Below are 24,012 nucleotides of genomic sequence, written 5' to 3'. Positions count from 1 at the left end.
TAGCTGCGACCGTTGGATACTTCACCCTTTACTTCAACAAAAAGCCCGAAGCCACCGCCGGCGATGTCGCTAAGGCCACAGTCGGTGTCTCCGACGATGATAGAAACGCCACAACCCGATCCAAGTAGCCCGTTTCATATTTTTTTCCTTATGTACATATTATTTCCTTATGTACCTATTATTTCCTTTCCTTCTATGTATGTATAGTCATTACATGCTAGTGCGTCATTTATATTGGGAAATGGTAAATTCGCCCCTTTTCTTTACATAGGACAGCCAGCTTCTGTGTACGTGGCAATCAGGACCGTTGAATACTTCCCACGTGAAGTACATCAGCCCCTCTGGAGCTGGCTGTCCCAAGTTAAAAAAAAAGGCAGATTTACTCGTGTGTACATTCAGTAACATCACAGCCTTTAAGAATAATTTCTTGGGACAGAATTTTCCTAGCATTATTTTTTTTTTATCTGCAACTTAGAGGAAATGATATGATTACGGCTGGGAAATCATAATAAATTGAAGGTCTCTATAACTAGAACTTCCGGTGGTTCAGATTACTATTTTTCATGGGAGATGATTTCAGCGCCACAGTGTTTTGATAAACATCCGCTCCACTTGTTTGTCGTGTAGCATTTAAATGGCTTTTAAGAGCTTTTTGAGAACCGTAATAACGTTTAAATACTACACGACAAACAAGTGGAGCGCATGTTTATCAAAACATTGTGGCGCTGAAATCATTTCCCTTTTCATTTGTAATTAAACAATGAAAAGCTATAAATTCAAGAAAAGTTTCTTTTTTCCAAACTTTTCCAGAAAATTCCTGCAAACCAAAGATGTACTATTCATGATCTTCAATACGCGTGAAGAACATAGATTATGGCTGTAATAACTAATAAATGGTCGTCATAGATTATGGTTATTTAATTAATAAAAAATTAGTAAGATCACATTTTGGCGCCATAAGTGCCACGTAGATGGGATACGAAGCATTGATCTGACGTCGCTTACCTAATCTTGATATCTTTTAGGCCTCCAGAAGCCTTCATCCTCTGAGAGTAGGCACCAAAGAAGCATCACATTTTGGAACCGCCCCTAATTAACGCCCTGTTCGTTTTAGATTGTGATAATCAATTGTGGGCCCCAAACTGATTATTCCACTCAAAATTATATGTTTGGCTTGGGGCCCACAATTGGTTGTCAGCAATCTAAAACGAACAGGGCCTAAAGTGATCGTAGGGTTCAGCTTGTAGAAATTTATCCCGTACATGCATATTCGTTCGGAGTAAGATCAAGGCTACGTGGGTTGTTTACACGTTCCAGTGTGGAACCTTGAAATTGATCATCACCATTCAACCCGATTGGTACCGTTCGCCTACACAAACAATTTAAAAGATAATGCATGCAACGGATGTATTAGGTTTTTGCTTATTTCAGTGGAAATCTCTCAATGCAGCAGTATTCCCGGTGTAAAATGGTTGGCCCACCATGAAAACATGGGGCGCAAAAATGATGGGTCTCACCCTCTGCATGAGTTTACCTAGGGTTAGTGGGATGATGGGATCCACCCATCAAAACACGAGGTGTGAAATGGCGGGCCTTACCCTATGTATAGTTTGGGTGGTGATGGTAGCCCACCCCATGAAAAATTTGAGCTCTAAAATATTGGGCCTCATGCTTGCTATACATGTGTAAATGGTGGGCCCCATCTCATAAAAAAATGTGCAAAATGCTTAGCCCTTTCCGTGGAGTCAGTGGCCCCACTCATTTCCCGGTGCAAAATGATCGGCCATGCTCATCCCGTCTTTATTTTCACGAAGGGATCCCGTTTTAGAAGTATTTTCCTAATTAATATTATTCACTTTGTCCTTCATCTGCCTACATTTCGGGTTCAGTGAAAAACTTGCATGTCTAGCAAGTAGAAAACCTTCTCCTTCAAGTTGGGAGTCTCAATAGTCTCACCCTAAAAATTGGGGTGGTGATACCCTATGTCATTAGGAAAAAAAGGCTGGGAGTCTCTCTACTTGCATTTGTCATTGGTGTCATTGCCAATGTCACGCCAGAGTCCATTACCGTTACGACCACCACAGAAGAGGCCGAAGAATGTTTTCTATGTACTATCCCCATTTACTTACATATAATATATAAGGAATTTGCTAGGGGCCATCACATAAGGCATTTTGTGATTGGGAGGTTCCATGTGAGAGGAGCAACCTCAGATGAATTAAATGAATAAGACAAAATCTGGGCATGTGTGGCTGCTCTCACATGCAACAGCCCAACCGCAAAATGCCTTCTGCGATGGTCCCTAGCAAATCCCATGGGAGTTGCTACGGTCCATTCGCAAAAGGCATTTCGCGGAATGCCCGTTGCATGAGAGGGCAGCCACATAGGCTCACTTTCCAACAGATTTTATCAATTATTCATGAGGTGGCTGCTCTCTCATGCAACCGACATTCCACTAAATACCTTTTGCGATGGACCCTAGCAAATCCCATTGCGCTATACCTTGTTTTGATAAAGAGATGAATTCAGCTTGTCTTTTTCTTTTTAATAGGGCATGCTGAGAGCTTTTTGGAAATTTTAATAGCTCTTGACAGCTGATTAAATAATAAAGGACAAAGTCTGTTCTTCTCGTTATCAAAACATGGTAGTGGGAATATGAGTAGCCTAAAAAAATTAAGTTAAATAGCAATTAAAGTGAGAAAGCTATAAGGGGCCATTCACCTTCCCCTCAAGCACCAGAATTCTCTGCACTTATATTCACATGGAAGGACAAGTATTGGACATAATCGGGTGGATGGCTGCCTTAAAATCTTCATAGAACCTTTGCTCTGAAAACCTGGCAGCGCGTTTCCTTGCCACAGAGGCCATCTTAAGTCTCTCTGCCTCAGACATACTTAAAACTTTAAGGATAGCATCTGCATACTCTTCTGTGTTGTTAGCGAGAAATCCTGTTCGTTGTCCATCTTCTTCGAGAACGATGTCCATTCTTGGGCCTGCTGAATTATGAGCTGTGGGGTAGGAAAAGAAAAGCATTGTAAGATATAAAAAAATGGGTCTGTTTGCCAGGAAATGAGCAGTGTTAAATGATCAAATACCAACCAATCGGAATTGCGCCTGCCGCCATGTACTCTACCACACTTATGCCGAAATGTTCATCTATCATTGAATGAATGCCTGCAACAGCACCTCCCAGAAGTTGTACTAAGTCCCTGCTCAGAGCAAAAACATGCCACATGAAATATAAGTCTGTAAAACAATTGAAAAATGAGAGAGAATCAGAGTGAATTCGTTGAGCTTGTTGACTTTCTCCCAAATATTTATAGTGGAGCACCTTTCACAATCTCTGGAGAGAGTTCACTAATAGACCGAGGGATAAGTAATTCGACTCATTCACATAACGATCATGAATGTGTGGAATCCATATTATGCACAGGCCATTATTACTAAAAAAACCAAAAACAAAGAAACAGAGTGGATTCTCGCATGTTTAGTGAACACAGGTTGTAGATGTGCACAGTGTAGTGTAGAAAGAAAAGGGTCAGTATTTCAGGTAGACTTTGAGTCATCCCATGGCAATTGATGCGAGAGATGAGACCCCAACGACATGAAATTCGACCCTCTGTATGTATGTGTTTCACTGCTTGCACCAACCAAAATGGAAGAAATACAACTCGAGGAAGTCCTCCTGGTTACCGCCCCGGCCTTTCTGATATGGCAATTCAAATAGATGATGGTAAGAAAGCAGAAAAATGGTGAAAAGAAATTAGACCTGTACATCAAATCCTTGTAGAACTCCACGTCCTTAGCCATATTCAATTCAATAGATTTATCTTTCAAATTTTGCAATCTATCTTGATCCTCCTTATTCCGGCAACTACCCACGAATTGGAGCTTTGGTCTAGGAGAGTCGGGGTCTAGTCGCTGAACAGCAAGTGAGAATGCCTCAAGCTGAAGAGTATGTGCCTACCATAAAAACCAAGTCCAATATGGAAAATTTGGCTTATGAAAACTTCTAACTACAAGTACTCAAATTTACAACATTGAAGCACAAATGGCTAGTTACAAACACCCACCTTTTCTGGACGAAATTGTGCAATCGATATAATTGCCGGGATTTTGATGGGCCTTTCCAAGGGTAACACCTGTTCGGGACCATAGCTCGTAAAAACGGTCGTAGTTTCATTGAAAGATAAGGACGTCATGTAACTAGAATGCTCAAAAAGAGTTAACCATGTTCTTACAACAATACACAGTATCACATGAAAATGCATGCATAAGAATGGAAGAAAAAGGAAGCAAGAGATGAAAGTATGGTATCATCTGCAAATACCTAGGGCAGATTGGATGTCCAACAAAATTATAATCTTTTCAGTCTGCTACAGCTACTGGTAGGCCATGTACATGGACCAGGTTAATTTCCCTAGACTAATATAATTGGATCTTTCATTCATGAAGAAAAACAAATGCTATTTTCTTTCCAAAAGAATAAGAGCTACTGGTAGGCCATGTACATGGACCAGGTTAATTTCCCTAGACTAATATAATTGGATCTTTCATTCATGAAGAAAAACACATGCTATTTTCTTTCCAAAAGAATAAGAGAACGACTACCCAAAAAGTCAGTTTCGCGATGAATGGTTATAGGCAATTTTTGGGTCCCACAAAAAAGAAATGTATGAGAAATCAAGAGTGTTGATATTGTAGAACATCATGAGGCAACCCACATGGTCTTGGTCCCATCCCAAATGGACACCCCATGCATAAGATAAAAGACTGAAAAAAGTTAACGGTTTAGCCTTTCTTGGTGAAACCCTAAACAAGGCTTGATGATCAAGGGACTAAGATCATCCAATCAATGTGTTCTCAACTGCATTAGGCCTGACTTATGGCTGCCGGTACGGATAATTGGATATGATGTACACCAGACAGAACTGTTGCCCAATAAGTGTCATTTAGGAAGGAGGGTAACAACTCCCATCTTTTTAGCACTTTTCAGAAAATAATAGCTCCATACATGTCTTTCTTCACCATAAGAGTGTTTTCAATTAACTCATCCAGTTGTACACAAGCTAACTTTTGTTTAGAGAAAACTACAAAAGAACAATGACCCCGTGCAGATGTTTCTTGACTATTAAAGGTTTCCTAAAATGGTAGCAGAGCCATGTCATCATTTCAACTAAGTCAACCATTCATAAAGGGTATGACTTGATTGAATATCTGAAGCAGTTCAGGGATAAAAGTTTCCATCACCAAACTTTTCAACACGAACTACGCCATAGAAAATCCAGAAATTGCCCCATAAGATTTCAATGGATATAAATGATAAAATGTCTCCAAAAATCGCTATGGTTCACTATGATCAGAAGAAAGGCTCTTTTCTGTTTTTTTTTCCCTCTAATTTTACTTTGTGAATGGTTCTTTACCTTCAGAACAGCACAAGAAACAGTATGTTATCCTTAACAAATTCATGGATGGTATAATTCAGTATGTATGGTATTGCATGAAAGGGGGCAAGCAGAGAGGAAATGGAATCCAGAAACTAACTAGTGATTATCTGTTATGAGAGGAGAAAAAGCCCATGTAACTATTATCCTGACTCTCAAGAAACTTCACAAAATAAAAACATGACACAAGATACCTGAAGGTCTGAAGTATTGCAAGGAGGATAAACTCTCTCAGTACGTTCAGGAATTTTCCAGAGCTTCTCAATATGAGATCTTGTCCATGAAGAGTTCACCATAGCGAGATGAGCATAAGAGCCCACCAACCCGTACATCCAACTAAAGAACATGTAATAGATGACCTTGCACTGAGATAGCCACATGCTGTACAAAAGCAAGGGACTCATAAACTGCTACTTTATTATAGAACAAATACACAAACAGGAGTGAATTATTGAGCAAATGTGAGGAAAATGGCAATGATTAATGCAATTACACATGAAAAGGTCTCGAGCAACCTGGGCACCAGTACAGGTACTAAAAGCCAACTTCAACCACGCCAACGAATCTGATTCCCATAATGCTAGAAGCATTTCATTGCATCTTAAATAGAATGCAAGCCATGGACCAGTATCAAATGATGAATTAATTCCTGAAGACCATCCCCCTTTCCTGCCTATGGCCCATCTAATCACATTCAAGGAGTAATACTAAAGATGAAGCAAACAACGAAGTGTCACCATCACACAACCCCATCAATCCCCAACGAATCTGCCGTCATTGTACTAGCATTCATCATCACTAACTACTCAACCCCAGCATGGGAAATTAAGAAAGTCACCAAAACCAACAAGACATGCGTTGCTAGAGATGGGTACTGGAGCAAAGTGAATTTATACTTCTTTTTCCAACAGGTTTTATCTGTATTTTTCCTCATTTTTCTTATTTTCTCATTTTTAGGAGATTCAAGTATTGTATTCAAGCCTATAAGCATTTTTCTAATCCTCATACATCTAATTCAACGCATATGAACCGTGCAACCCCACGGAGTGATCATGCATGCCAAATTAACCTGCATCTCTTGTCGCCATGCCCATCATCAAACTATTCAGGTCCCCATGGTAACGGTATCTGAGCCAAACTACTAAAGAGTTACTGACTTTTACTATCTACTGATTTTGGGAGGTGTTTATAATTTTTCGATTTATTATTTTTGTCCTGTTACTGGTGCACGTCTTTTATTGCTAAGCATTTCCATCTCAGTGCCACACTGCCATTTGACCTCGGGCTGGGTAGTCTATTAGTCTGCTATAGACATCCTTCAAATATGGATATTTAGAGGGAGGTCACCCATTTGTCCTCTTTGCAGGACGTTTTCTTGGATTTTCAAGGTCACGCATGTGACACATGGCTTCTATTAGTTGGGTTTGGACCTACGTGTTGGTGATTCTCCTCAGGATGAATTTGGTTCATTAGTCGATCAATTGTGCCGATTGTTGTCATTCTGAAACTCTTTAGATAAAGTATTCCCAAAACCTCACTTGGAGTACTTGTAATATTCAAATCTCCACAGTCCATCATATGTACCCCTTTCCCATTGCTATCAAATTTACGCTTCTCCAAGCTTGGGGGAGAGGCTACAACATATCCAGTGAACTAGCTGGGGATTGATACTCCAAGTACACCCCCCAACCAATATAAGTATAAATAAGAAATCCGAAACCCTTGAAGAAAAAGAATAGGATCACCATTTCTACCACATTAGTGACAAGCCCTTGCAAAGGCCATCTCTCACACAACACCCCCAAACATCCTGTAATTTCCCTCACAACGTAAAGGCTGAATAATTATAAAGAAAGTCAAGGTCCACAACAATTCAAAACAATTATTTGATCACGGCCTCCAAAACTTCCATATGTTTGGCAAAGAAGACAAACAATACATCATTGGTGAAAGAAATCTACACTAATCATCCATGTCTCCATAAGGATGCGATGCACTAATTAACATTATACCCCCTTACTGGTCACTTTGGTCAATGGGTAACTCCAGTATGTCACACAATCTCATCCATCAATCTAGACTGTTGATCTTAGACCAATGATTGCCCATATAACATCTTACAATGATCTCATCAACCCAGTACTCAGCCGAATCAATCAAGTCAATCACACCAAGCTGAGTCAACTAAGATTTTCTTAGCCTGCATATTGAAAAGACTCAATTTCTATAACATAACTCCAACAAGGACATGTGCATTCACCAAGCACAGTTTGCTCATATCCATCCACAAGCACATGCACTAATGTTTCAAAGAAAGCGAAATGAATGCACGGACAACAAACTTTATTCAACAGCCAACTAATATTGTGGGATATGGAAAATAGTAATTAGTTAGTCTAGACATGCTGGGACAATGCAGCAATTATACAGATTTACATTTGGAATAGGAACTTGCTGGATTTCATAATACAAACACAAGGAAATATTTATTGGGGTCAGGAAGCATGCCTGCCTGCAATTAGAGGATCATTGTTGTACATCAAACTACGTTGAGAAACACGAGAAACCATATCTGAGCTAATTGTTGGGTAATGCGTATAGCAAATAACTTTGCACCCAAATATCCGTGCGAGTGGATATGTAAAAGCATAGCCACTGCTGTCAAAATAAAATAAAGGAGTAAATTTGCAAAGAGCCTCCCATGAGAGATAAACTGAACCAAAGCTTTGTCCAACCATCGTGAAATGGGGATAGGTTCCTTCCTCAACCCACTTCCTTTTATACAAGCCCACCACCTGATCATTAAATGGTATGAGCATACTCATGATAACAAAAACACGAAAAATAGAAAAAAGTAAAACATATTTTTGACTGTTAAATAGTTAGATAAGAATACATGCTAGTGTCCATTTCAAAAAAAAAAAAAATTACATGCTAGTGATCCTTTTATTGAGATGTGACCCTTGGAACTTCCTCTTCATGTTTTGAGAAAAGCAACAATCAATTAAATAAAATAAAATCTTCTCTAGAGGTATGCCATCAATAAAATGTGAATAAGACACAAATCTCAGCATCCACAGTGTATTCTGTTAGTTCAACAAGTATTTCAGTTCAGCATATGTGGAGTACATTTTTCAGTACCCATTGCGTGCTATATACATACAGTGGTTTATTGACAAGATTTCAATATAATTCCCGTGTAAGTCTTGAGGCAATGTTCAAGAACACACTCTTAAAGTCCCAATATACACGGTCATTAGCCTTTTTCATATCCACTTGGTGGAGAATCTAATGCAAGAGCATCCCAGTCTTCATAAGTGTTAACGTACCAACTTCTCCAAAAGCTTAAGCTGTTGGAGAAAGGCGTTGTTTATCTTTTATACTTTAACACTCCCCCTCACGTGCGGCCCACTTGGCAAACATGTGGCACATGTGGTCCCACTTTGGGTCGACCATCGCATGTTAACTAACCGACTTCTCCAAAAGCTTAAGCTATTGGAGAAAGGCATTGTTTATCTTTTATACTTTAACAATAAGGAAGAGAAGAAGATTAAAAGAAAGGGGCCTTTATATTATATGATCGTTTGAATGACATAATCAACAAGGGTCCATCATTGTATCACATGTTTTGATTCGGAAGTCATTTATCTTGTAGGATTCTTTTAAGTTGGGTCTTGCTAAAATCATAGGTTAGGTATTTCAAAAGTTCTACAAAGGTCCGGTTAAGAGGGTGAGCCTCTGCACACGGTAAGGTTGATCCATTGTGACCTGGTGGTCACAGGTTCGAGTCACGGAAACAGCCTCTCTGCATATCAAGGGTAAGACAGCATATATCTAGCCCTCCCCCTAGACCCCACAATGGTGGGAGCCTCGAGCACTGGGCCGCCCTTTTTTTTTTTTTTAACAAAGGTCCGGTTAGAGTAGGCCTATTCATAAAAGTTCCGGGATTTTTTTTTCAAGAGTTGTGGTTTAGTTTTGAGTTTTCTCACCTGGACAAGTTAAGCGATAACACCCCCCCCCCCCCCCCCCCTCCCCCAAAGGAGAGAGAGAGAGAGAGAGAGAGAGGAGGAAAGGAGGAGAGAGGTTGTCTCCTCTTGCCTATCAAGGATGGTTGTCTCCTCTCAAATTTTAATCTTCTTTCTCGACAACATTGCCAAATCAAATCCTGCTTCAACATTTTGATTTTCTACTTTAGAAGTTCGAGACCTAGCCAACCTTTCAAGTTCCACAGCGGATAACTCCAACATAACTCTATATCAACTAACCCCATTTATGAGTTGATCGTAGTAGGAAATCCATGTAGTACTTTTGAATAACAGTTGATGGCCATACAACTGGTTTGTCGTTTATTAAAAATCTGTCATGGATTATGTATACCGCTTTGGCACTCTACATAATAAATACAACTGCTGACCCATATTTTATTTACTATTTATATTCTAAATCCAAATGTCATTTTTCCCATACAACTGCAGACTATGCTAGGTCACAAATACCTCCAATATTTTCAAAATATCGCGTTTTTATCTCAACATTTTGATAAAACCACAAAATCCCGAAGACCATATAATCAATATATGCAATTGGAACAAAAATAAATACCACATACGTTATCCTTCATGATTGCAGCGACTTGGAAAATGAATTTTCCCCATCCAACTATGAATTGTATAAGAGGTCACGTAAATTTTCGATATAAGTTGATGATTTTGAGGAAGTTAATTGTCGTGGTGCAATTTGGGTCGGGTTGAGCTTTTGTTAAACAATGAATTGGGATCAAGCCGAACCCAAACCCGAACCCGACCCCATTTTATGGTAGACTCTCAAACCGAATTTCCTAAAATAGACCCGAGTTGACTTGCACCCCTAGTTAATTGGAAAAGAGCGAGTAACCTTTTGGTTTGAACTTGAACAAATGTTGCATGGTGAATCAGCAAACCTAAAGCATCCTTCAACACACAAATTCTAGGATAAGACCTTTTTGGCAGCATCAATATCAACACCCATTAAAACCAAAGCACAAGCGTGACGGCGAGATTGACCAAATTAACAAAAACCCATCTCCATAACAACCCCAAGATGAAAAAAAACCAAACTGTGTGTGCTAATGAAACATCAGATAATCATAAAGAAAGATAACCAAAACAAAAGGTATAAACCTCAAAACTTCCATACACCTTAAAAACAACATTAGGTTAAAAACCACCCAAATGTAAAAACAAGTGCAAAATTTTCAAAGGAAGAAAAAGAAGACGAACGTATGTATGACCTTATGATTGTACCTGAGGTGGGTATGGAAGGTGGACGCCGAATCGATCGAGCGCGCGAGCCATCAGACTCTGTGGCGAGGCGGGATCTCCGGTGTAGATGACACACTCGATATTAGGGTTCTCTTCTTGGATGGCTTTCACGGCACACCATAGAACCCTCTCTCCGCCTCCACCATCGTTCGTGTACGGGTGGAAGAATCCAACGGCTCTTTTTCTATTTTTCCTGGCTCTGATTACGGCAATTGAGATGAGGGTAAAAATCAGGGCAAAAATTGCAGAGATCAGCTGCACAAACACAACCCAAATCGCAATATGGCTGAAGAATTTTTCTGTTTCTCTTTAAACGGGTTTTGGAGAGACGAGTAAAGAAACTGAGATCCATTAACAATGTAAACACCTTTTAATAGTGTATTTATGAATTATGATTTATGACTACTCTAGTCTTTTATACTAGAAGGGGCTGTCCCAAGTAAGAAAAAGGGGCGAATATATTATATCCCTTTTCAAGTTTCAACTGTAAGTTGGACCCATATCGGATTATGGGTCCCACCGATCTTTTCCAGTCGCAGTGGACATCATGAGGATTGAGGAGATTGTTTTTCACTACGCATAGATATCCTTGGATAAACTGTTTCAGGGATTGGTTATCTGCTTGGACAATTTTATCTTGAATAAACCCTTGAGATTTTAAGTAGGGCTGTCAACGGACCCAATTCATATCTCTGTGTCACGACCCATTTAAATCCTAACTTGGTTACGTCCTAAGCAGTCGGATGCACAAATTCTACTTTTGTGTGTGTTGGAGTCCATTGGGAACAAGGTCCCTTGTTTTTTTTTCCCACCATAGTCCGGTCAACCAAAAACAGGATTTTTATTTTACCGGGATACTTCCGGGGAGCTTTTTTCCCCACCAATCTTCCAGGAGTTTCACAAAAATCCCACGAACTAAAAAAATTCCGGCAACCAAACGGATAGGCTGTTTGAGTGCTTGGCAACCAAGAATAATTTTTGGGCAGTGATACCCTAGCTCCACCCCCCCCCCCCCCCCCCCCCAAGGGGATTAAACCCATCCTTGATGTTTTCCCGTTATTTTCAAAGGTAAAAGAAAACGTTAAAATCGGTGAATTTATCCTCGAGAAGTGAACCACTCTCACGAAAAACGTTAGGGGGGTTATCCATTTAGGGGGGTGAAAATATCACTGCCCTATTTTTCTCAGGAAAAATTAAGTTTCTCAAGCAGTTAAAAAAATGAGACATATGAGAAGGCACAGATGAGTAGAGGGCGAGAACTGGCTAAAAACAAGAAAAAAATCAATTATATTTTGAGTGGAGTTTTCTGTTTCTTACTTTTTAAGGCTTTTCCTAACCTCTATTCACTTTGGCCTCTCATGTCTATCCCTCTCCCACGCTCTCTCACACAGTTGGGTAAGCTAATATTCTAAAAGTCACGGTAGCCAGACATGCCGAGCCTGTTTGGATTGCATGAATTTCTTTAGAAAAGTTTGGAATCGGAAAACTTTTGCAAAACCTCCCGCTTTTCCACTGTCTTATTACATGTGAAAATAAATATCTTGAACTACGCAACTCAAGATTTATTTAGAGGGACCTATAATCCATATTGGCATCCCTCAAAATAAGTCAAAATCATACCATTGCCCTCTAAATTGTGGAAACAAAAAAGTTCTATAAACATTTTTCCTGCAATGCAAACAGGACCTTAGCCGTCAGAATTTTGTTTGGATTTGGGATGTCAGTTCTCGTTTGATTGCCATTAAAGCATTAACTCCTCATATTATTGCATGTATGTTGAGGTGGTATTCGTATCCTTCCTTTTAGCTTTCAAAACAAATTCCACATAAAAAGTTGAATTTTGCTTGAAATTTGTAGGGACCGTGCTCTCTCTCTCTTTCTATGTCTATATTGTTGATGGGTCTCCCTACTTATTCCCCTACTCTCCTTATATATGCCTCACAACCAACATTTCTGAGCACTATTCTCCTAGGTAATTCTATGCAAAAAATTTCTATTCACATTTTAGAGAGATGATTATGATTAATTTAGAGGGACATCAACATAAATTGAAAGGTCAATGTAATAGAGTTGGTTCACCTTACCTTTTTGTTTGTAAATATAAGGAAGCAGTATTCACCAAGGTTTTAAATTTCGGTTTCATAATGCATTTCAGTCCTCACCAAAACCAAAATTTCAGCAGAAATTCAGTAGACGAAATACTTAAAAATGCTATTTTTTCTCCCATATTTATTTCGATAGAAATTTCCGGCTGAACTGAAATTTTGGGATAATATCAAATCATTATAAAAAAATCCATATTTTTTATGAAATACCTTAAATTTTGGACCGAAATTTCACGAAAACAAAATTTCGACCGAAATTTCAAAATTTCTGTCGAAATAAAGTAATGTTTTTACTTTACCCAATTTTGATTTCGTTATAGACAGAAATCCAAAATTTCGGTCAAAATTTACCTTGTTCTTCACACGGAGAGGAACGGTTTTTTTTTTTTTTTTAAATGGCAAAACTACTCCTTCAAAATTTTCTAGGAAATTCCTCCCATCCAAACAGGGACATTTACGCCCCAGGGTGAGGGTAAAAACAGAATTTGATCAAACAATGATATATATATATATATATATATATATATCCAAAGTCCCGAGTCATGACAGACATGATATGGCTGCCGTAGAGAAAAATTCCGATAAAGCTATTGTTGAACTAGGCTCCGTTTCTTTCCAAGCAAAAATAGAAATGAAGCCCGACGGTAAGTACTTAGTATAAGTAATTATCGGGGAGGATGATAGCCTGATATGAACGAATGCATGTCCTTGTCAGCATGAATTAGGCATGTGCATGGAGTCATGGACATGTTATAAAAACTAAAAAGTCATGCTTAATTAATTATAAGAGAATCCTTACTATTCTAAAAGCCTAAACCTTCAAATTTCGTCAACCAACTTTTGCCGTAATGACCTGCCCCTGCTTTGCTATTTCTTCCCGGTATATCCAATTTCTTCGGGTCATTTTCGCCATTTCAACTCTTCTTCGATGCATGCAAAAAAGAAAAAACCGCCACTTGTAATCTCCTTTTCCAGGCCACGCGTTTTCAATTGCGTGTCTCGTGTGTTTTTCCTATTTTGGTTTCTCCGTCACTAGAACACGCGTCCCTTCTCAGAAAAAAAACCCTCTTTTATCTGTGTGCAGTTCCTTTTCTCCTCTTTGGCGGATTCTTTGCTTGGAAATCCTAGGCCCCATATCTCTTCGACGAGAAGAACCCTAGGTATATCTTTTCTTTCCTTCTCCGTGTCTCATTTCCGATATTACCTTCTCCTCCACTGGTTTCAAAAAGAATTCCTTTGCTTCTTCTTCCAAGCATATGTTCAATATAGATCAAAAAATTTCAGGTACGGAATCCGAAATCTTTTGTGGGTTTCTTCTTTCTTTTTTTCAAATTTGTTCCCTCAAGTTCCAAAATGAAATCCTGTGATTTTCCTAACCTGAGGATTATTTACTAGCAGTTCTGAAAAATAAAGTCTCCCATGCTCACCAACATGCTTTTATCAAGGAGAATTGTCAGGGCTTTGGAAAATATTCAGCAATACTCGGTTGGTTGGTAAGTTGCTTCATGCTTAATATCTATCGTATTCCTTCTTTTTTGGTCGAAGCCTGGAACAATTGAAATACACTTTCTCTGTCTTACTGGTTTTAAGCTCAAATATGCCTCCAATAACTTGAACACTTTCAATCACAATGAGTTATGCACATTTGGCATGGTTCCACAGGCCCTGCTTGGACTGAAATATTGCATTGTCAGTTGCCAACCATAATAATGGTTATCCAATGCTGCCTTAATGGAAGAAGTCCGGAGAATCTTCAATTTTTAGTACCTACATTTACAATAGCAATCAACAATTGATTTCTGCACAGGGTCAATATTTTTGGAAAAAGGTGAATCATCAAAACTAGAAATACATTTAATATGTGAATCTAGAGGGTGACTCTGAACATTTGCCTCCGATTATTACTATCTATTTTTACTATTATTGATGTTGTTGCTGTTATTATTTATGTTTCTCATCTTTTAGGTTAGTGATAAGTGCAAGTCTTATTAACTTTGGTCTAACTTGCAGCTTATGAGAAATGTGGCCTCCTGAAAATGATCTATTGGATCAACTGCCTTTAATTAGAGAAATGGTAAAGAGAGGTGAGACTGTAGCAAAATTCAAGGTTTCTTTAGATTTATTTCCTTAAAAATTTGATTGGAAATACAGCACGCATTCTTGTTACCTTTTTACGTGCCGTAACTCATTACTTGGTGTAAAATAATTTTTTTTTTGGATATATTTAATTATTTATGATGCCCAACTCTCTCTCTCTCTCTCTCTCTCTCTCTCTCTCTCTCTCTCTCTCTCTCAGTAGTAAGTATAGTATTTAAACAAGTGAACAATGGGCACTCATGAATATTTTCAAATTCACTCCCGCCTCTAAAAACCTAATTCAAGTTAGACCTTAAAACTAGCATAATTATTAGACATAGAGTTTGTTTCCCTGTAAGAACCATTTGCTTCAAGATGTGAGTAATCTGGTTAATAGCATCGAGTGGACTTATGAGCTGCCTAGACTAATGATTAATCCACTTAATTACATAAATAAAGGTGTTGAGAAGATGGGACCTAAAGGTGAACTTTTCCTATGTAGATTTAGTTGGTAAATCTGCTAGGGGGTTTCTTATTTTGTTAATTGGAACTTCTAAGAAGTGGTTTTTTATATTTATCACACATTTCTCCATTCTTGTTCCTTGATACAGAACTGGCAGCAAGGATAACTTTTTTCCACTGTGATAAGCGTGATAAGCTAATTTAATCATATGCTTATCTAAATGTCAGCTTTGCCCTCTCGTTTTCTGTAGACTAACTACTGTTGGGGTTTCCAATTCATGCATCCGGATGTTGCTATGGAAAGCGATTGAAGGATTTCCACCGTTGTGTGGAAAGAGCAATGCACCATAGCTACCCAGTCTCTTTCGAGTTAAAATACCTGCCTCTCACTTTAATCGTAGGAGCTATGGCATGATATGTTTATACATATTTCTATCAATATATGAGCTTCAATTATCCAATGGATGGCTTTGCTCTTTATTGGCAAGTAGCACATCGCATAATTTGATATCTATTAATCCAAAGGAAGGATACAATAACATGTTAATTTAGAAGCAGAACCTATAATGTCTTTCAGAAATTTACAAGAAGCACATTACATCATTTGAGATCATCAAACCAAAGGATCCAATAAGGAGTTAATTTAATAGTTGAACCTATAATGCCTTTTAGAAATTCAGCCGTCCATTTGACATGGTTCTCCTAACACAAAATTCTATAATTCTCCCCGAGATGTACACCAGGAAGATGAAGAGGGTGCTAAGGCGCCTGCCACTAGAATGGCATTTCAGATTTCTTTGATTATAATTTTTTTCCTGTTACCGGAGGCCCTCCAGATTCTCTTGCACCAAACAATACCTGATTTTCAGTGATTCTGCTCTTAACCACGGTAGAGAACTGGTTAGTGTTGGCTTTCCTTGTCATGACCATGGATATTGCCATGGTGAGCCACTAGCATATTTCTATTTTCGTCTTTTCTTTTTTATTTGCTTAACATTTCTGTTATCACATAAATACATGCTCGCTATTGGAAGCAACAAACATAGTGGTTGTTGGATTAGCAACTTGTATAATAGTGAATGAGGATTCATGGGATTTTTGTTGGGTCTTCATTTTTATGATCTAAGTGATAAACACCTATACCCACTAACTGGTTTTCTTCTGTCATTATCAAAACATTATGCTATTGCACTATAGGAATTTTTCTTCTTTTCTTTTTTATTTGCTTAACATTTCTGTTATCACATAAATACATGCTCGCTATTGGAAGCAACAAACATAGTGGTTGTTGGATGAGCAACTTGTATTATAGTGAATGAGAATTCATGGAATTTTTGTTGGGTCTTCATTTTTATGATCTAAGTGATAAACACCTATACCCACTAACTGGTTTTCTTCTGTCATTATCAAAACATTATGCTATTTCACTATAGGAATTGTGAGTCCTCGATGTATGGCTTCTGGTAACCACAACTTCGTCTTTGGAGACATGTTTTGTTGACATCCCTTCTTGCGTAGTGCCATTTTCTTACAAGATCAATTGCTCACCTTGAGATGGTGTTTAGGCTTACTTTTAGCTTACTAAGGTTTTGTTTGGCCCTTCTTCTATGGAACCTTATTTAAAATTGTGCGAAGCTTGGGTATATTTTGTTACTACTTGAGAAACCTGGGCTAGATCCGATAGAAATATATTTTCAATGACAGAAAAAAAGAGTATATAACAAAAATGAATGTTCCCAGCTGACTCAAACGTACCTTTTCCCTTCCCTTTTATCAATTGACATTAGGAGCTTCTTCATGTCCTAAAAATATTATGCACTAAGAAATGTGAAGTTAAGGATTTAGCCTTTAGCTCAATGATCAAGGCTTTGTTCTTCAACCTGGAGGTCAGAGGTTCAATCCCAGCTTGCCTACCATAAAAAAAGAAATGTGAAGTTTTTGCACACAAGATATTGTAACACTGAGTATTTCAAATAAAAGAAAAACAAAGAAAAAGGAAAATGATCTGGAAATTGTGAAAAAACTTCTGAAATTGTCAGTGGACTATGTTCATATAGAGTGATCATTTCTTTATGTGAATTTTTTTTTCATAATTGCCAAACATGTCCAAAGTAAATGCATCTTTCTTGTGTTTGGGAACTTGGGAGTATAGGAATTGTTCTCTTAGTTGTGGTGTGTGTGATTTAATGTGATCACACATAGCTTTCAATGTCATTTGGATACTTTAAGGTATTGGATACTCCATGTTCTCTGCCTATATTCATGCCTTTTTGTTTTTTAAGGGTATTCATGCATATTTTCAGCTAATTGTTGGTAACATTGGATTTTCCATTTCAATAACTACTTGAAATTAGCTGGTAAATCGTTCATTTTTTTACTTTTAAAACTATGTCAAATTGACAAGTGCTTGAAGCTCTAGCAAAAAAAGTTCATGTCATCTTTGACAGTGGAATCCGACAGCGTACGATTGTCTTCAGAGCCTTAGCGCTTGATGTCCAAGCTTTTTTTGGCAAGCCTTTTGTTTTTAGATGTTTTGTTCTTCGCTTTTCATGATTAAAATCTTTCTAAAATTTATGAAAAGTGATTAAATTAAAATAAGTACAGTTTCAAGTATATAATGGATTTTTGATGCATATATAGAGGCCCTAAACTTTTCATCTGCCTATATTCATGCGTATTTTCAGTTAACTGTGGTTGCTAATATTGGCTTTTCCATCACTATAACTATGTCAAATTTGCATGTAGTTCTCTGACTTTTGCAATTCCTTTTGTATTTTTTGAGGTTTTGAATATATTTTTCTTCTATGTAATTCTGAAATTTTGTATATATCATCGTCTGCTCTTTAAGTGATTCCAGATTTTAACTATAACTATCTTTTGAATTCTATATTTTTTTCTTCTTGATGTGCTTTATGAGAGCCTCTTATTTTTTCAAAGACCTCCATATAGTGGGAGGTTCCAAAACTTGAACAAGAGAGTAACATTTCCCGAGATTGGACCTTGGTAAGTGCACAAGCGAAGCAGGAGATGGTATTGATCTATAGAGGCATTATGCGATTGTTGTTCATGTGGACATTTTGAATGCTTCCTTTTTCATGACCATTACTAATGTTATACCTCAAATCCCCTAATGTGTCATCCTCCCCTCTATAATATCATGGCACCTGTATTGAGGAATGTGCCATTTGTATATTGGAGTGAGTCCTCCCATGTATAATATCGTGGCACCTTTATTGAGGAATGTGCCATTTGTATAATGGAGGGGGATGGAAGATGCCCCTATTAGTAAGAGAGCTAGGTGCTCTTGTGGTTTACGAGAAGGAACAATTCAAATAAAAACTTAAGGAACAATGGAGAGAGGAGGAGTGTGACCTTTTTTGTTCCTTTAGATAACTTCAATCTTCAGGATCAAGAAGACTCTCCAAATTCTGGATAGGAAAAAATGGTTTGGATGTTTGTTTGTCAGTCTATTGTATTTCTTACAACTTGAGCTCCTGCATGTTTGATTTAGGGTAGCAATCGATTTAAAAAAAAAAAAAATTGAATCCTCTGAAGTATTGTGATACAGGAAGCTTCTAGGTCTTACAATTTCTTTTTAGCATCCAGGTCTTGCAATTTTTCGGTCGTATCGATTGGTTCTCATCACCAAGCTTCTACAAGCTCCGAATCAAAAAATACAATTGTGTTATGTGGTTCTTCTTTTCCTGCTGATTGTATCTCTCCAGAAAAGTTACAAGTTCAATCCAAGATATGGTAGATTTTTTGGGGTCAATCCTTTGTTTCTACTTGATCTTTCCATCCTTGTCAACTGATTGCCATTTTGTGTTGTATATTGGTTGTTTCATTCTTCATTCTTCATTCTTCATTTTTATTAACATATCTCACATTCTAAGCTACTATACAGATTAAGGGAAGAATTGCATTGCTCTCTGGTGGTCGTGGTCTAATGGGTAGGGAATATTGCCTTGTTCTAAATAAATTGCTATAATATTGCTAAAGGTTAGCATAATAATAATAATAATAATAATAATAATAATAATAATAAATAGTGTAGTAGAAAGAAATATATAAATCTTTCTTCCATACTACTATTATACTACTAATTCCATTCCCCTCATTTCATTTAAAAATTGGAATTTGAATTTCTTTCATTTATTTTATTGAATCATTAAAAGGAACTGATCAATCAAGTTTCATTCAAATTAGATCCAATGAATATTTCAATGATCTGATTCCATGTTTATATTTTGAATCTCCCTAAAGAGAAAATAGAGAGACTTGTTCCTTTATTGTTTAAGCTTCCCCGGTTTGGTTGGTTTGGGGGATTAATTGATTGGATACCCGAGACAGTTAATGCTTACTGCCGACAGGTTTGGGGTATGGTGCACCTTAACAAGCCATGTCTATCGGAGAAGCTTAAAGGAATTCACATAGCTTATGGTGTCATATTTTGCATGCGTTGTTTATTAATATTCACTAAATATGAATTACGGCCTTTCAAGGTCACTAATATGGAATACAGCCTTTCAGGTTACAGAGATTTCCGACGACACAATGGAGTAGGTCAACCGTTGAAGATGGGAAAACATTTGAAGCAGATGCTGCAATCAATGCTGTCTAGGTTGGAGTTCTGAACGCAGTCGTAGACTGTTTTTTTTTATTATTACTTTTTTATGAGCTAAAGATAGATATATTAATAGAGACAAGATTACAAATGCACGTCGTCAAAGTTTGCCCGACATACAAGGAATCCTGCAGCGCTTCAGATTTGGCCAATCGATCGGCAAGATCGTTAGCACTTCTAGGAATATGGATAAAAGAAATAAACCCATCATCATACATCGTAGAAATTTCATCCAAAAACCTAGATAATCTCCAGGGACCTACGATCTTACCTTGAACCTACATTAGATGAATCACTTTCCACCTCTATTTTACCTTCCATCTCTTCCCTAAATATGCTTATGCCAAGATGGATAGCCTGAGTCGGTGGAGTCTCGTTAAACCAATAGGCCCTGAAAACACAAAAATGATGATGCCATTGATGTCATTTACCATCAACATTTAGTTTGAGAGTATTGGCTGGAGGAGGTTTACACAAAGCTGATTTTTTCTTCTTCCCAATGATGCCTGACGAGTCATAGACTGTGCAATTGGACCATAGAACAAGATTGCATTGCATTTTGACATGGTTTTCTAGCCGAGTGTGTAGCTTTTTGGGCTGTTGTAGCCGCATCTTACGAATATCTTATGAATGCAGCTATTTCTTGAATCTTTAGAAGCTAACTCGCCATCCCGTCTTTGTTCAATGCGTGGTTGGCCCATGACAGTGAGAAGGAACAGATGAACTGAAGCTTTATTTTGTAAAATAAACATGTTTTTAAAAAAAAATTATCAATCTTCTGAAAAATTCTTGGACAATATTCATATAAACTATTTTATTCAGTCCTCTGTTGTAGTGAAAGTGCTTGTGATCAGTTCTGATGTCCAAGATGTACCTACTATAACTATTGAAAGTGCTTGTGATCAGTTCTGATGTCCCAAGATGTACCTACTATATGATTGGAAACAAAAACTATTGATGATTATAGTTTTCTTTTGGAATCACAGGTGTGAATTAATAATTGTATGCTCTCTTTATTAGTGTTCTCTAATATGGATTATGAATTTTTAAGGTGACAGACATTGCTGGATGACATGATGGAATAAAAATAGTTGAAGATGTTAAAACATTTGGAGCAGATGCTGCCTAAATGGAAAGAAGCAGCAGTCATGGACCGCGCAACTGGAATTGAGAACTAGAAGATTGCATTGCAGTTTAACAAGATTTTATAGCCTAATTTGGAGTCGTTGCAGCCACATCTTATGAATGTAGTTATCGCCATCAATGTTTAAATGCCTACCAGCTGGGGAAGATGGAAGCTTTACATTGTAAAATAAACTTGTTTTTTGCAGTTATATGTTGTAAAATACCGTAGTAGTTCCACGTGCAAGGCACGTGCACTTTTACTAGTCTCTTAAAAAACACCGCTCCATGTGCATAGCCTATCCTTAAAAATAACCACCTGTCGAGAAATCAAAAGGCCAACTATAGTATACAAGTTTATGTCGGATAACCACATGCCCATTGGGAAGTGATGGAATCCTAGATTTGGTTCGCCAAAATCAGGAATCGAATTTGGTGTCTGATTCTCATTCCCCCATAAATGGAATAGAAAAACTAAATTAAAAAATTCATTCCTATCCGCTGGAATCAAAATAGGATGCCTATTCTGGCAACGCGTTTGGATTATTATTGAAATGAGGCGATGGAGTCAGCATTCAATTCCAATTATGCCGTTTGGCTAAAAAAAAATGAATAAAATCAGGGGGCGTAAACCAAGGTTTAAAAGTTCGGTTTCTGTACCGGTTTCGGACCCTGAAATTTCAAATTTTCGGTTGAAGTCGAAATCTGGTACAAAACCTAAAACCAATATTTTATTTAATATTAAATTTCGGTGAAATATTAAATTAATATAAAAAAACAAATTTTTTGGGTCAAATTTCTGAAAAACGGAAATTTCGATTTTTATCGAGTTCCGTGTCGGTCGGATTTCGGTCGAAATTTAAAACCACGGTGGAAACAACACCGTGGCGGAATTAAAGTGAGAAAAATGATAATCTAGGGGAGTGATAAATCGACTCCCCAAATTGATGAATCGACTCCCCATGTGTCTTTCTCTCTCCTCTAGGTTAGAGAGAGAAAGAGGAGAGAGATAGACACATGGGAGTCGATTTATCCAATAGGGGAGTCGATTTATCACTGCCTTTCCCGTCTCAAGTGGTGGAATTCTGATTCTGCCCTAGTTGGAATAAAAAATTTATTTGATTTTTCACTTAATTTAAAAAAATATATTTTTCCATTCAATTTCCAAGCAATTCGGAATAAGAAATGAAATAGGATGCCGATTCCAGTTCATGATTCTAGCAATCCAAACACAGCCTTAAATGTAATTGTACTGACTAGTAAATTAGCAGAATTACCCTTGAAAAGATTAAATTTAAATACATATAGTAAATGATGGAAAACAATATATTCGCCCCCTTTTCTTCCCCTGGCCCACTCACTACAGTGTATTTATGAATTATGACTCCTCTTTTACACTATTCTTCTTACCCACTCATCTACCTGCATTGAATTGTGGTGCAACTGAGCGAAGAAGAGAAATACTGAGCTCAGATTAGTATTTGAGGTTTCTACAGACGGAAGGATGCATTTGAAATGTTGGCGTGTTCAAGATTTTAAACCAGAAACATTATTCAACGATTGTGTAGAAGAAAGTTTTATGGGTGATTTGAAATGTTGCCTTTACCTTTTAGAAAAAGAAAAAAGGCTATCACAAGTTCCAACAGTCTGTGACTTATTCTATCTTCCACCTGTCTCGTCATATAAAGACGAAGCAGAGTGTGTTGATTGAGAGAGAGATGAAAAATAAAAAAGCCTTACAGCTTCATTCCATTAAAAATTTTAAATCGGTAAAAATACAAACGTCTCAATCTAAAACAAGCACATGAAACCAAATCAGATCATCAAATTAAAATACCAAAACGCTCGGATGATTAAAAAAAAAAGAAAAAAAGAAATCCGTGAAAGTAACAGGAAAGGGGGAAAAAAACCACTAAACCCTAACAAACCAGACACGAAACCCTCAGATCCCGCCAGATCCGAACCAGATCCACACAACATAAGTCACCAAAGGTAGAAAAACCACCTTCCAAACCTCCGACCAACGCCGGAAAACCGCTTCACCGCCGGAATTATGATTCGCCGACGCAGAGGCAGACGGCGGCGGCGGAAGACTGTGGACAAGGACGGAGACCTTCATACCTCCGTAACAGAGGTTAGGACAGATGAAATAATACCTCTTGGCCTTTGTGAGCTCTATGAAATCCTTGCCACTGCTCCAGTTTCCAACTGCTCCGAATGTCGTACAATTTAGATAGTCCGTCTCGTTCACCTGGTAGACGTTGTACGTGTTCCTCTGGTACCTGAAGGCTAAGAAAAGTAAATGAAGGTCAGATCTAAAGGGTTTTACACTTTTACTGGTTTTAAAATTAAGTTTACTTACAGATGAGGTCTCCAACGTAGAATGTGTGGTTATTGGCCCATAGAGTGTAGTTGATGCCAGGATTCCAGCCGTGGTTGTCGCCGACTATGTGATCGGTGGCGCCGGAGGTGGCGAAAATTAGAAAGAGAAAGAGGAGGGATGAACGGAGTGGCATGCCGGAATCCGACATTTTCGCCGGAGTTTTTGGGATAAGAGGGGTTTTTTCTTCTACGCGGCTATGTGGAAGAAATGAGAGAGAGAGAGAGAGAGAGAGAGAGAGAGAGTGATATAGAGGTAAAATTGATGGCGTGAAGTACGGAAATAACCTTGGCTTCTGAGATCGGCGGAGAATAATATGGAAGAATGAATAAAATGACCAAATTGTCCTGGTTTAGTTGGGTCACGATCGTAGCTAGGGGAGGCAAAATTGGCCGAACCGAACCGAAAATTCGGTACCGATTCAAATTTCGGTTCGGCTTGGGGTCAAACCGAACCGAAACCGAAGATTTCTAATGATTATAAGGGATGGCAAAATTGA

The 24,012-nt window shown here is 37.9% G+C and overlaps 2 protein-coding genes and 1 long non-coding RNA gene across 8 annotated transcripts; 1 reads left to right on the top strand and 2 right to left on the bottom strand.

Moving 5' to 3' along the window:
* Nucleotides 1-2,671: 2,671 nt before the first annotated feature.
* LOC143878317 (GDP-Man:Man(3)GlcNAc(2)-PP-Dol alpha-1,2-mannosyltransferase-like) lies at nt 2,672-11,131 on the bottom strand. Its single transcript, XM_077380618.1, has 7 exons — nt 10,727-11,131; nt 7,953-8,239; nt 5,639-5,825; nt 4,074-4,142; nt 3,770-3,963; nt 3,100-3,209; nt 2,672-3,008 (listed from the first exon to the last, which is right to left on the bottom strand). The coding sequence occupies exons 1-7, from the start codon at nt 10,775-10,777 to the stop codon at nt 2,758-2,760; spliced, it is 1,149 nt and encodes a 382-aa protein (XP_077236733.1). The 5' UTR covers nt 10,778-11,131; the 3' UTR covers nt 2,672-2,757.
* A 2,757-nt stretch (nt 11,132-13,888) lies between these two features.
* LOC143879571 (uncharacterized) lies at nt 13,889-21,357 on the top strand. Of its 6 annotated transcripts, none has more exons than XR_013251325.1 (8): nt 13,889-14,133; nt 14,248-14,342; nt 14,512-14,677; nt 14,860-14,933; nt 18,994-19,140; nt 19,292-19,337; nt 19,918-20,008; nt 21,063-21,357. It is a non-coding gene; the product is annotated as an uncharacterized LOC143879571 (long non-coding RNA). The 6 variants fall into 6 exon arrangements; XR_013251326.1 differs by having other exon boundaries at nt 19,910-20,008; XR_013251322.1 differs by lacking the exon at nt 18,994-19,140.
* A 1,718-nt stretch (nt 21,358-23,075) lies between these two features.
* Nucleotides 23,076-23,664, bottom strand: LOC143878708 (mavicyanin-like). Its single transcript, XM_077380958.1, has 2 exons — nt 23,496-23,664; nt 23,076-23,422 (listed from the first exon to the last, which is right to left on the bottom strand). Exons 1-2 carry the CDS (start codon nt 23,662-23,664, stop codon nt 23,076-23,078), a joined length of 516 nt encoding a protein of 171 aa, XP_077237073.1.
* Between the last annotated feature and the right edge of the window lie 348 nt (nt 23,665-24,012).

Source organism: Tasmannia lanceolata, unplaced genomic scaffold, assembly GCF_043159265.1.
Source record: "Tasmannia lanceolata isolate RefF3 unplaced genomic scaffold, GAP_Taslan_0.1 ptg000006l, whole genome shotgun sequence".
In the NCBI taxonomy this organism is placed as follows: Eukaryota; Viridiplantae; Streptophyta; class Magnoliopsida; order Canellales; family Winteraceae; genus Tasmannia; species Tasmannia lanceolata.
The sequence above is the reverse complement of the archived record's forward strand: the minus strand, read 5'-3'. Positions and strand labels throughout refer to the sequence as shown.

What these genes read in the sequence shown, in the direction of transcription:
- LOC143878317 (XM_077380618.1), bottom strand. Translation starts at nt 10,777, where the DNA reads ATGGCTCGCGCGCTCGATCGATTCGGCGTCCACCTTCCATACCCACCT. An exon ending in GATCCTCTAATTGCAGGCAG is followed by an intron (nt 5,826 to 7,952) that starts GCATGCTTCCTG and finishes GCTTTTGTACAG; the next exon opens with CATGTGGCTATCTCAGTGCA. An exon ending in GCAATACTTCAGACCTTCAG is followed by an intron (nt 4,143 to 5,638) that starts GTATCTTGTGTC and finishes GGTCCCGAACAG; the next exon opens with GTGTTACCCTTGGAAAGGCC.
- LOC143878708 (XM_077380958.1), bottom strand. Translation starts at nt 23,664, where the DNA reads ATGTCGGATTCCGGCATGCCACTCCGTTCATCCCTCCTCTTTCTCTTT. An exon ending in CTACGTTGGAGACCTCATCT is followed by an intron (nt 23,423 to 23,495) that starts GTAAGTAAACTT and finishes TACTTTTCTTAG; the next exon opens with CCTTCAGGTACCAGAGGAAC.